Raw genomic sequence first — 13892 nt, forward strand, 5'->3', positions numbered from 1 at the left:
GACATCCTCCTCCTCCGCTGTCTTCCCTCTACATCCTGCATGTAGAGACATCCTCTTCCTCCCCTGTCTTCCCTCTACATCCTGCATGTAGAGACATCCTCTTCCTCCCCTGTCTTCCCTCTACATCCTGCATGTAGAGACATCCTCCTCCTCCGCTGTCTTCCCTCTACATCCTGCATGTAGAGACATCCTCTTCCTCCGCTGTCTTCCCTCTACATCCTGCATGTAGAGACATCCTCTTCCTCCACTGTCTTCCCTCTACATCCTGCATGTAGGGGCATGTAGAGACATCCTCTTCCTCCGCTGTCTTCCCTCTACGTCCTTCATGTAGGGGCATGTAGAGACATGTAGAGACATCCTCTTCCTCCACTGTCTTCCCTCTACATCCTGCATGTAGAGACATCCTCTTCCTCCCCTGTCTTCCCTCTACATCCTGCATGTAGAGACATGTAGAGACATCCTCTTCCTCCACTGTCTTCCCTCTACATCCTGCATGTAGAGACATCCTCTACCTCCGCTGTCTTCCCTCTACATCCTTCATGTAGAGACATCCTCTTCCTCCGCTGTCTTCCCTCTACATCCTTCATGTAGAGACATCCTCTTCCTCCGCTGTCTTCCCTCTACATCCTTCATGTAGGGACATGTAGAGACATCCTCTACCTCTGTTGTCTTCCCTCTACATCCTTCATGTAGGGGCATGTAGAGACATCCTCTACCTCCGCTGTCTTCCCTCTACATCCTTCATGTAGGGGCATGTAGAGACATCCTCTTCCTCCACTGTCTTCCCTCTACATCCTTCATGTAGAGGCATGTAGAGACATCCTCTTCCTCCACTGTCTTCCCTCTACATCCTTCATGTAGAGGCATGTAGAGACATCCTCTACCTCTGTTGTCTTCCCTCTACATCCTTCATGTAGGGGCATGTAGAGACATCCTCTTCCTCCACTGTCTTCCCTCTACATCCTGCATGTAGAGACATCCTCTTCCTCCACTGTCTTCCCTCTACATCCTGCATGTAGAGACATCCTCTTCCTCCCCTGTCTTCCCTCTACGTCCTGCATGTAGAGACGTCCTCTTCCTCCGCTGTCTTCCCTCTACATCCTGCATGTAGAGACATCCTCTACCTCCGCTGTCTTCCCTCTACATCCTTCATGTAGGGGCATGTAGAGACATCCTCTTCCTCCACTGTCTTCCCTCTACATCCTGCATGTAGAGACATCCTCTTCCTCCGCTGTCCTCCCTCTACATCCTTCATGTAGGGGCATGTAGAGACATCCTCTTCCTCCACTGTCTTCCCTCTACATCCTGCATGTAGAGACGTCCTCTTCCTCCGCTGTCTTCCCTCTACATCCTGCATGTAGAGACATCCTCTTCCTCCGCTGTCTTCCCTCTACATCCTTCATGTAGGGACATGTAGAGACATCCTCTTCCTCCACTGTCTTCCCTCTACATCCTGCATGTAGAGACATCCTCTTCCTCCACTGTCTTCCCTCTACATCCTGCATGTAGAGACATCCTCTTCCTCCGCTGTCTTCCCTCTACATCCTTCATGTAGGGGCATGTAGAGACATCCTCTTCCTCCACTGTCTTCCCTCTACATCCTTCATGTAGGGGCATGTAGAGACATCCTCTTCCTCCACTGTCTTCCCTCTACATCCTTCATGTAGGGGCATGTAGAGACATCCTCTTCCTCCACTGTCTTCCCTCTACATCCTTCATGTAGGGGCATGTAGAGACATCCTCTTCCTCCGCTGTCTTCCCTCTACATCCTGCATGTAGGGGCATGTAGAGACATCCTCCTCCTCCACTGTCTTCCCTCTACATCCTGCATGTAGAGACATCCTCTTCCTCCGCTGTCTTCCCTTTACATCCTGCATGTAGAGACATCCTCTTCCTCCGCTGTCTTCCCTCTACATCCTGCATGTAGAGACATCCTCTTCCTCCACTGTCTTCCCTCTACATCCTGCATGTAGAGACATCCTCTTCCTCCACTGTCTCCCCTCTACATCCTTCATGTAGAGACATCCTCTTCCTCCACTGTCTTCCCTCTACATCCTGCATGTAGAGACATCCTCTTCCTCCGCTGTCTTCCCTCTACATCCTGCATGTAGGGGCATGTAGAGACATCCTCCTCCTCCACTGTCTTCCCTCTACATCCTGCATGTAGAGACATCCTCTTCCTCCGCTGTCTTCCCTTTACATCCTGCATGTAGAGACATCCTCTTCCTCCGCTGTCTTCCCTCTACATCCTGCATGTAGAGACATCCTCTTCCTCCACTGTCTTCCCTCTACATCCTGCATGTAGAGACATCCTCTTCCTCCACTGTCTCCCCTCTACATCCTGCATGTAGAGACGTCCTCCTCCTCCACTGTCTTCCCTCTACATCCTGCATGTAGAGACGTCCTCTTCCTCCGCTGTCTTCCCTTTACATCCTGCATGTAGAGACATCCTCTTCCTCCGCTGTCTTCCCTCTACATCCTGCATGTAGAGACATCCTCTTCCTCCCCTGTCCTCCCTCTACATCCTGCATGTAGAGACATCCTCTTCCTCCGCTGTCTTCCCTCTACATCCTTCATGTAGGGGCATGTAGAGACATCCTCTTCCTCCACTGTCTTCCCTCTACATCCTGCCTGTAGAGACATCCTCTTCCTCCACTGTCTTCCCTCTACATCCTGCATGTAGAGACGTCCTCTTCCTCCACTGTCTTCCCTCTACATCCTGCATGTAGGGGCATGTAGAGACATCCTCTTCCTCCACTGTCTTCCCTCTACATCCTGCATGTAGAGACGTCCTCTTCCTCCACTGTCTTCCCTCTACATCCTGCATGTAGGGGCATGTAGAGACATCCTCCTCCTCCACTGTCTTCCCTCTACATCCTGCATGTAGAGACATCCTCTTCCTCCGCTGTCTTCCCTCTACATCCTGCATGTAGAGACATCCTCTTCCTCCACTGTCTTCCCTCTACATCCTGCATGTAGAGACATCCTCTTCCTCCGCTGTCTTCCCTCTACATCCTGCATGTAGAGACGTCCTCTTCCTCCGCTGTCTTCCCTTTACATCCTGCATGTAGAGACGTCCTCCTCCTCCACTGTCTTCCCTCTACATCCTGCATGTAGAGACGTCCTCTTCCTCCGCTGTCTTCCCTTTACATCCTGCATGTAGAGACGTCCTCCTCCTCCGCTGTCCTCCCTCTACATCCTTCATGTAGAGACATCCTCTTCCTCCGCTGTCTTCCCTCTCCGTCCTTCATGTAGGGGCATGTAGAGACATCCTCCTCCTCCGCTGTCCTCCCTCTACGTCCTTCATGTAGAGACATCCTCTTCCTCCACTGTCTTCCCTCTACATCCTGCATGTAGAGACATCCTCTTCCTCCGCTGTCTTCCCTCTCCGTCCTTCATGTAGAGACATCCTCTTCCTCCACTGTCTTCCCTCTACATCCTGCATGTAGAGACATCCTCTTCCTCCGCTGTCTTCCCTCTACATCCTTCATGTAGGGGCATGTAGAGACATCCTCTTCCTCCGCTGTCTTCCCTCTACATCCTTCATGTAGGGGCATGTAGAGACATCCTCCTCCTCCACTGTCTTCCCTCTACATCCTTCATGCAGGGGCATGTAGAGACATCCTCTTCCTCCGCTGTCTTCCCTCTACATCCTTCATGTAGGGGCATGTAGAGACATCCTCTTCCTCCACTGTCTTCCCTCTACATCCTGCATGTAGAGACATCCTCCTCCTCCGCTGTCTTCCCTCTACATCCTGCATGTAGAGACATCCTCTTCCTCCGCTGTCTTCCCTCTCCGTCCTTCATGTAGGGGCATGTAGAGACATCCTCTTCCTCCCCTGTCTTCCCTCTACATCCTGCATGTAGAGACATCCTCTTCCTCCGCTGTCTTCCCTCTACGTCCTTCATGTAGAGACATCCTCTTCCTCCGCTGTCTTCCCTCTACATCCTGCATGTAGGGGCATGTAGAGACATCCTTTAAGTCTGTTGTCTTCCCTCTACGTCCTTCATGTAGAGACATCCTCTACCTCCGCTGTCTTCCCTCTACATCCTTCATGTAGGGGCATGTAGAGACATCCTCTTCCTCCGCTGTCTTCCCTCTACATCCTGCATGTAGGGACATGTAGAGACATCCTCTTCCTCCACTGTCTTCCCTCTACATCCTGCATGTAGAGACATCCTCTTCCTCCACTGTCTTCCCTCTACATCCTGCATGTAGAGACATCCTCTTCCTCCACTGTCTTCCCTCTACATCCTGCATGTAGAGACATCCTCTTCCTCCGCTGTCTTCCCTCTACATCCTTCATGTAGGGGCATGTAGAGACATCCTCTTCCTCCACTGTCTTCCCTCTACATCCTTCATGTAGGGGCATGTAGAGACATCCTCTTCCTCCACTGTCTTCCCTCTACATCCTTCATGTAGGGGCATGTAGAGACATCCTCTTCCTCCACTGTCTTCCCTCTACATCCTGCCTGTAGAGACATCCTCTTCCTCCGCTGTCTTCCCTCTACATCCTTCATGTAGAGACATCCTCTTCCTCCGCTGTCTTCCCTCTACATCCTGCATGTAGGGGCATGTAGAGACATCCTCTTCCTCCACTGTCTTCCCTCTACATCCTGCATGTAGGGGCATGTAGAGACATCCTCTTCCTCCACTGTCTTCCCTCTACATCCTTCATGTAGGGGCATGTAGAGACATCCTCTTCCTCCGCTGTCTTCCCTCTACATCCTGCATGTAGAGACATCCTCTTCCTCCACTGTCTTCCCTCTACATCCTGCATGTAGAGACATCCTCCTCCTCCACTGTCTTCCCTCTACATCCTGCATGTAGAGACGTCCTCTTCCTCCGCTGTCTTCCCTTTACATCCTGCATGTAGAGACATCCTCTTCCTCCGCTGTCTTCCCTCTACATCCTGCATGTAGAGACATCCTCTTCCTCCCCTGTCCTCCCTCTACATCCTGCATGTAGAGACATCCTCTTCCTCCGCTGTCTTCCCTCTACATCCTTCATGTAGGGGCATGTAGAGACATCCTCTTCCTCCACTGTCTTCCCTCTACATCCTGCATGTAGGGGCATGTAGAGACATCCTCTTCCTCCGCTGTCTTCCCTCTACATCCTTCATGTAGGGGCATGTAGAGACATCCTCTTCCTCCACTGTCTTCCCTCTACATCCTTCATGTAGGGGCATGTAGAGACATCCTCTTCCTCCACTGTCTTCCCTCTACATCCTGCATGTAGGGGCATGTAGAGACATCCTCTTCCTCCACTGTCTTCCCTCTACATCCTTCATGTAGGGGCATGTAGAGACATCCTCTTCCTCCGCTGTCTTCCCTCTACATCCTGCATGTAGAGACATCCTCTTCCTCCACTGTCTTCCCTCTACATCCTGCATGTAGAGACATCCTCCTCCTCCACTGTCTTCCCTCTACATCCTGCATGTAGAGACGTCCTCTTCCTCCGCTGTCTTCCCTTTACATCCTGCATGTAGAGACATCCTCTTCCTCCGCTGTCTTCCCTCTACATCCTGCATGTAGAGACATCCTCTTCCTCCCCTGTCCTCCCTCTACATCCTGCATGTAGAGACATCCTCTTCCTCCGCTGTCTTCCCTCTACATCCTTCATGTAGGGGCATGTAGAGACATCCTCTTCCTCCACTGTCTTCCCTCTACATCCTGCATGTAGGGGCATGTAGAGACATCCTCCTCCTCCACTGTCTTCCCTCTACATCCTGCATGTAGAGACATCCTCTTCCTCCCCTGTCCTCCCTCTACATCCTGCATGTAGAGACATCCTCTTCCTCCGCAGTCTTCCCTCTACATCCTGCATGTAGAGACATCCTCTTCCTCCACTGTCTTCCCTCTACATCCTGCATGTAGAGACGTCCTCTTCCTCCACTGTCTTCCCTCTACATCCTTCATGTAGAGACATCCTCTTCCTCCACTGTCTTCCCTCTCCGTCCTTCATGTAGGGGCATGTAGAGACATCCTCCTCCTCCGCTGTCCTCCCTCTACATCCTGCATGTAGAGACATCCTCTTCCTCCGCTGTCTTCCCTCTACATCCTTCATGTAGAGACATCCTCTTCCTCCGCTGTCTTCCCTCTCCGTCCTTCATGTAGGGGCATGTAGAGACATCCTCTTCCTCCGCTGTCTTCCCTCTCCGTCCTTCATGTAGAGACATCCTCTTCCTCCACTGTCTTCCCTCTACATCCTGCATGTAGAGACATCCTCTTCCTCCGCTGTCTTCCCTCTACATCCTTCATGTAGGGGCATGTAGAGACATCCTCTTCCTCCACTGTCTTCCCTCTACATCCTTCATGTAGGGGCATGTAGAGACATCCTCTTCCTCCGCTGTCTTCCCTCTACATCCTGCATGTAGAGACATCCTCCTCCTCCGCTGTCTTCCCTCTACATCCTGCATGTAGAGACATCCTTTAAGTCTGTTGTCTTCCCTCTACGTCCTTCATGTAGGGGCATGTAGAGACATCCTTTAAGTCTGTTGTCTTCCCTCTACGTCCTTCATGTAGGGGCATGTAGAGACATCCTTTAAGTCTGTTGTCCTCCCTCTACGTCCTTCATGTAGGGGCATGTAGAGACATCCTTTAAGTCTGTTGTCTTCCCTCTACGTCCTTCATGTAGGGGCATGTAGAGACATCCTTTAAGTCTGTTGTCTTCCCTCTCCGTCTGTCGAGTAACGAGGAGGAAGGTGTGTCATGTGGATGAGCAATACCTCTCGTCTGCTCTGGCGAGTCTGGAGCCTCTCGCCTCCCTGAAGAATCAGCGGACTGTCAGAGAGCTGCCCTAACATGTCTGTCTCGTGTTAACATCCTGTTTCTGAATCGATACGACCCACGACTCCCCTCATGCAGCAGCTCCCTGCGGGTCTTCTTCACTTGGATGTGAAGTCCTCCGTGTGGACCGGTCTGTCAGCTGGATTCAGTCTGAGGCCAGATCCATCACATCAATCCGAGAGCCTTCCTCACTGGTCCATCCTGGTCCTCCACGTCTCAACTCGTTCACAACCAGCGGAGCCAGGAGAACGTCACATGGCGAACGTGTTGCGTTATGTAATAATCATATTATTTAAATGCAGTTAATCCATGAAAACGGGTTTGTCTGGAGATATCTGAACAGCACGTGTAAACAGCGCCATCGTTTGGTGAAAATCCTGAAAACCAGATCACCCACAAAAGAAAATAAAAATTAACAGTATGGATTTTCTAAACACACTGAGAGATTTGTGTGTGTGTGTCTGTGTGCGTGCGTGTGTGTGTGTGTGTGTGTGTGTGTGTGTGTGTGTCTGTGTGCGTGCGCAGGGCGCTCATCATGATGACCCATAAAGATCAAGTGAAGAAGAAGGCGCCCAAAGACAGCCTGACGCTGCTGCCGTGCTTTTACTTTGTGGAGGTGAGCGCCCTCTCTTATTTAAGATGGTATGACGCTCACTATCCGTTACGTCATCGGAGTGTCCGACTCATTGATTCTTCATAAACCCAGTTAACACACCTCGGGTATTGGCTCTACCTCGTACTCAGGTGGTTGTGTTGTTTTCCTGAGAAAGAATCATTACACGTCATTACCAAGCCCTCATGTCTACGGTGTGTAAACAGACGCTGCCTACACCTCTGACCCTATTTAGACCAGTCCAGACCAGTTCAGACCAGTTTAGACCACTCCAGACCACTCCAGAACAGTTTAGACCTGCCCAGACCAGTTTTGCGGTGGCCCTGAAATCGGAAAACAACAACTCGGGAAACACAACGAAAAATTGTAAATAAAGTTAACAAAACAGAAAACACAACAACAGTAAGTCAGACCGGAAGAGGCGGGTGTGATCGACAAGGCTCGTCGCTGATTGGACGTAGAAATACGAAGTGATTCCGGACTGCGTTTACCTGCTGCTCTCACGTGTCTATCAGTAGGGACGATGTCCTACTGATAGACCTGGTCCTCCTCCTGCACGCCTGTGTGGTACTTCCCATGGTGCCCAGTCCAGCCAACACATTGGCATAGGAGAAGGGAACTCTGATTCCAAATCCACCTGCTGCCTTGTGGGTTGATGCCTCTTCGGGAAAAGGCTAGGAGGAGGTAACTCTGAATTCAAATCCCCGGGCACAGTCTAGCCAGCTGTCAGTACCCGGAAAGGGTCAACCATGGCGGCTCCGCTCAGTCAACTCGGCAGCCGTTCCGGCAAAAGGGTTCTTCTGTGGCCGTCTCAGCTACGCTGTGCCACCGAACAACAGAAAATCGTGCCAAGGGACTCTGTAGAGCACCAAATAGTGTCGTCATCTAGGGTGCAGCCTCACATTTAAATATGGAGATAGTGAATCATGGATTAAACTGTCTTGCATTAACTTGTGTTTTACTCGTTTTGGGTGAAGGCATGTATGTATGAATATATGTACTATATATATATACAGTGCATCCGGAAAGTATTCACACCCCTTCACTTTCCCCACATGTTGTTATGTTACAGCCTTATTCCAAAATGGATTAAATCCCCTTTTTTCTCATCAATCTAAACACAATACCCCATAATGACAAAGTGAAAAAGGTTTTGTAGAAATTTTTGCAAATTTATTAAAAATAAAAAGCTGAAATATTGCATGTACATAAGTATTCACACCCTTTACTCAGTACTTGGTTGAGGCACCCTTGGCAGCGATTACAGCCTCAAGTCTTCTTGGGTATGAAGCTACAAGCTTGGCACACCTATATTTGGGGTATTTCTCCCATTCTTCTCTGTAGATCCTCTCCAGCTCTGTAAGGTTAGATGGGGAGCGTCGCTGCACAGCTATTTTCAGGTCTTTCCAGAGATGTGCAATGGGGTTCAAGTCTGGGCTCTGGCTGGGCCACTCAAGGACATTCACAGACTTGTCCCGAAGCCACTCCTTCGTTGTCTTGGCTGTGTGCTTAGGGTTGTTGTCGTGTTGAAAGGTAAACCTTCACCCCAGTCTGAGGTCCTGAGCGCTCTGGAGCAGGTTTTCATCAAGGATCTCTCTGTACTTTGCTCCATTCATCTTTCCCTCGATCCCGACTAGTCTCCCAGTTCCTGCTGCTGAAGAACATCCCCACAGCATGATGCTGCCACCACCATGCTTCACTGTAGGGATGGTATTAGCAAGGTGATGGGAGGTGCCTGGTTTCTTCCAGATGTGACGTTTGGCATTCAGGCCAAAGAGTTCAATCTTGGTTTCATCAGACCAGAGAATCTTGTTTCTCATGGTCTGAGAGTCCTTTAGCTGCTTTCTGGCAAACTCCAAGTGGGCTGTCATGTGCCTTTTACTGAGCAGAGGCTTCCGTCTGGCCACTCTACCATAAAGGCCTGATTGGTGGAGTGCTGCAGAGATGGCTGTCCTTCTGGAAGGTTCTCCCATCTCCACAGAGGAACGCTGGAGCTCTGTCAGAGTGACCATCGGGTTCTTGGTCACCTCCCTCACCAAGGCCCTTCTCCCCCGATTGCTCAGTTTGGCTGGGCGGCCAGCTCTAGGAAGAGTCCTGGTGGATCCAAACTTCTTCCATTTACGAATGATGGAGACCACTGTGCTCTTCGGGACCTTCAAAGCTGTAGAAATGTGTTTGTACCCTTCCCCAGGTCTGTGCCTCGATACAATCCTGTCTCGGAGGTCCACAGACAATTCCTTTGACTTTATGGCTTGGTTTCTGCTCTGACATGCACTGTCAACAGTGGGACCTTATATAGACAGGTGTGTGCCTTTCCAAATCATGTCCAATCCATTGAATTTACTACAGGTGGACTCCAATCAAGATGTAGAAACATCTCAAGGATGATCAGTGGAAACAGGATGAACCTGAGCTCAATGTTGAGTGTCATAGCAAAGGGTGTGAATACTTATGTACATGCAGTATTTCAGTTTTTTATTTTTAGTAAATTTACAAAAATTTCTACAAAATCTTTTTCCGTTTGTCATTATGGGGTATTGTGTGTACATTGATGAGAAAAAAGTGAATTTAATCCATTTTGAAATAAGGCTGTAACATAACAACATGTGGGGAAAGTGAAGGGGGGTGAACTGTGTGTATTGTGGGCGTGCAGGAAGGAGGAGACGGAGAGATCGAGTCGAGTCGAGTCAATTCCGTTTACTCGCCACACAAAACAACACCGATACAGCACAATCTCCCGTGGCAACCAGCTAACCAACCGCTAGGCTGCTGCCAACATGGCTCCACCCCGGAAACTCCGAGCAGTGCCTACGTCAGCACTCTGAACGTCTGTCTTAAAGGAGCAGCAGCCCCTGGCGAATCTTCCCTCAATTGTGTATCACCACACAGACCCTTGCCGATCACGCCCGCCTCTTCCGGTAGGACTTCCGGTAGCAATTCGTGTCGTTGTGTTTTCCTGTTTTTCGTTGTGATTTGCCAGGTATAACATAGGCCGTGTTATAAGATCTAATTAAGATTCGTCTGTCTGTGCTATGATTGGTTGAGTACGAATACTGTCGTCATACAGAAGAGACGGAGGGTGTCTTTTTTTTTAAAGAACTTTATTAACAAAAGTGAACAGAAATAGTATACAACAATGTCAATCAACAATAGTCACATTATTAAATGTATACAACATTAACACATATATTATCATAAACTACTACTACTACTTTTGGCTGCTCCCGTTAGGGGGCGCCACAGCGGATCATCCATTTCCATCTCTTCCTGTCTTCTGCATCTTCCTCTGTCACACCAGCCACCTGCATGTCCTCCCTCACCACCTCCATAAACCTCCTCTTTGGCCTTCCTCTTCTCCTCTTCCCTGGCAGCTCCATATTCAGCATCCTTCTCCCAGTATACCCAGCATCTCTCCTCCACACATGTCCAAACCATCTCCATCTTGTCTCTCTTGCTTTGTCTCCAAACCGTCCAACCTGAGCTGTCCCTCTAATATACTCCTTCCTAATCCTGTCCTTCTTCATCACTCCCAGTGAAAATCTTATCATCTTCATCTCTGCCACCTCCAGCTCCTCCTCCTGTCTTTTCATCAGTGCCACTGTCTCCAGACCATACAACATAGCTGGTCTCACCACCATCTTGTAAACCTTCCCTTTAACTCTTGCTGGTACCCTTCTGTCACACATCACTCCTGACACTCTTCTCCACCCACTCCACCCTGCCTGCACTCTCTTCTTCACCTCTCTTCTGTACTCCCCGTTACTTTGGACAGTTGACCCCAAGTATTTAAACTCATCCACCTTCGTCACCTCCACTCCTTGCATCCTCATCATTCCACTGTCCTCCCTCCCATTAACACATAGGTATTCTGTCTTGTTCCTACTGACTTTCATTCCTCTTCTCTCCAGTGCATACCTCCACCTCTCCAGGCTCTCCTCCACCCGCTCCCTACTCTCACTACAGATCACAATGTCATCCGCGAACATCATCACCCACAGAGACTCCTGCCTGATCTTGTCCGTCAACCTGTCCATCACCACTGCAAACAAGAAAGGGCTAAGAGCCAATCCTTGATGTAATCCCACCTCCACCTTGAACCCATCTGTCATTCCTACCACACACCTCACCACTGCTACACCTCCCTCATACGTATCCTGCACCACCCCTACATACTTCTCTGCAACTCCTGACTTCCTCATACAATACCACACCTCCTCTCTCGGCACCCTGTCATATGCTTTCTCTAAATCTACAAAGACACAATGTGACTCCTTCTGGCCTTCTCTATACTTCTCCATCAACATTCTCAAAGCAATATATCATCATACACATTAACATAAATACGCCAGGGGGATTGTATAAAGTAAAACAAATAAATTACATACTTAACTAAATATTTTGTAAATCATAAAGTGCTTATGTTTTTACAGCTTTTTTATTTTCACTATCAGATATTGATGAAATATATTGTTTGATATATGCAGACAGCTCAGGAAAATTAGGTTTCTTGCTAGAGAATTTAGATCTGTGAATATAAAATTTTGTTAAGATAATTAGCAAATTGATTAAATAATACTGAGAATCGAGGTTCCTATCAAATTCAGTATATCCAAACAATACATTTTTCCAACTCGGGGTGAAATGAGGGTAAATATGATCAATAATCAAACGAGACAACCTACTCCACAGTTGTTTAGTGTGTGGGCAAGACCAAAATAAATGAACCAATGTTTCATTAAACAAACCACAGAGAGAACAACTCACATCAATGTCCTTCTTAAGTCTCTGCAAATATTGATTAGTTGGATAGAATCTATGAATAATTTTGAAAGATATTTCTTTTACTTTATTAGTCAAGAGGAACTTATGAGGTAAAAGCCAAATTTTTTTCCCAAACAATTTTTTCACCAACAAAGGCAGACCAATAAGATAAGGCAGAGGGTGAGCTAATAATATCTTGTTGAAACAGTTGACGAATAATCTTGTTTTTGTTCTTGGTGTTCCATGAAAAGCATGCTTTCCCAACAGTTGTTTCAGTTACATCTCCTGACATAGGGAGATTAACATTCACATTAACACCTTTGAAAATTGAAACAATACCAGAGGGAACAGCATCAAAAACAATAGAACATTCTTTAGGTGTAACAGGGAATCTATAATGTTGAATGAATTCAGCATAATTGTAAAGTTGCCCATGTTGGTTAAACAACTGACTAATCAAAAGAATATTGTTGTCAAACCACTGTTTGAAAAAGATAGATTTGTTTTTATACAGCAAATATCTATTATTCAAAATAAGAAACCTGTGAGGAGGAAAGTTGTGTTTGTAAATTAGACACCATGCCAGTAACATTTGTTTGTGGAACGAAGAAAGTTTGAGGGGGATTTTGTCAATGTTATAGTTACATAGAAGCAAAAATTTAAGACCACCAACTGAAGAAAAGACAAAATGGGGAATGAAATTCCAAAGAGAAGATGGACATATAAGGTAACGTCTGGTCCAATTTATTTTAAAAGTGTAATTTAGTGTGGAAAAGTCTGAAAAATTAAGGCCACCATTATTGTATTCGCTCATCAGAACAGATTTCCCAAGATAATGGGTGCGGTTTTTCCATACAAAATCAAATAATATTTTATCTATTGTTCTGCATATATGACTATCTATACCTAATGATAGTGCAGCATATGTTAATATTGATATTCCTTCAGCCTTTGAGAGGAGAATTCGGCCCCTTAAAGATAAGTCACGTAAGAGCCACAGATTGAATTTTTGTTTAGTTTTGTTTTATTATTGGATAGAAGTTAGTGTTACATCTTTGGGATTCATTTTTATCTATTATGTTACCTAAATAAGTAACCGAATTTTTAACTTGAATATTGGAAATTGAATCAACACAACAGTCTTTGATAGCTAATAATGCACATTTTTTAAGAATTAAATGAAGGCCCGAAGCTTTAGTAAATTGTTCTATAATATTAATAGCTAAAGGTACTTGGGAGCTGTCTTTTAGAAATAAAGTGGTGTCATCCGCTAGTTGACTAATTACAATAGTTATATCAGCAATAGAAACACCTTTCAGATTACTACACTTAATATGGTCACATAAAAGTTGGGCAGCGAGTAGAAATAAATATGGCGATACCGGGCAACCTTGACGAATGCCACGTTTGACCTCAAACCTGGAAGATGACCCATGTTTAAGCTTGATTGAACAGTTGGCATTATTGTAAAGGGTTTTAATTGTATTGCAAAAAAAGTCTCCAAAACCAAATTTCTTTAACGAATGAAAGAGAAAAGTATGTTCCCCCGTGTCAAAGGCTTTAAAGAAGTCTAAGAAGAGCAAAAAGCTGTTATCAGAGATGAGGTGTGAGTAATCAAGTACATCTAAAACTAGTCTAATATTGTTGGTGATGTGTCTATTAGGCATGAATCCTGATTGTGCTTCATCAATCATGGAATCTAGAACTTTCTTGATTCTTCTAGCAAGAA

General features: G+C 47.0%; 1 protein-coding gene across 1 annotated transcript in view; it reads left to right on the forward strand.

Moving 5' to 3' along the window:
- Window positions 1–7324: 7324 nt before the first annotated feature.
- The window catches only part of plppr3b (phospholipid phosphatase related 3b), a 69557-nt gene continuing 62989 nt past the window's right edge, over window positions 7325–13892 (forward strand). Inside the window, exon 1 of the mRNA XM_056276943.1 lies at window positions 7325–7405. Coding sequence (XP_056132918.1) covers window positions 7325–7405 — 81 coding nt within the window. The remainder of the gene's footprint in view (window positions 7406–13892) is intronic.

The sequence above is a fragment of the Lampris incognitus genome, chromosome 3 (genome assembly GCF_029633865.1).
Source record: "Lampris incognitus isolate fLamInc1 chromosome 3, fLamInc1.hap2, whole genome shotgun sequence".
NCBI classification, from domain to species: domain Eukaryota; kingdom Metazoa; phylum Chordata; class Actinopteri; order Lampriformes; family Lampridae; genus Lampris; species Lampris incognitus.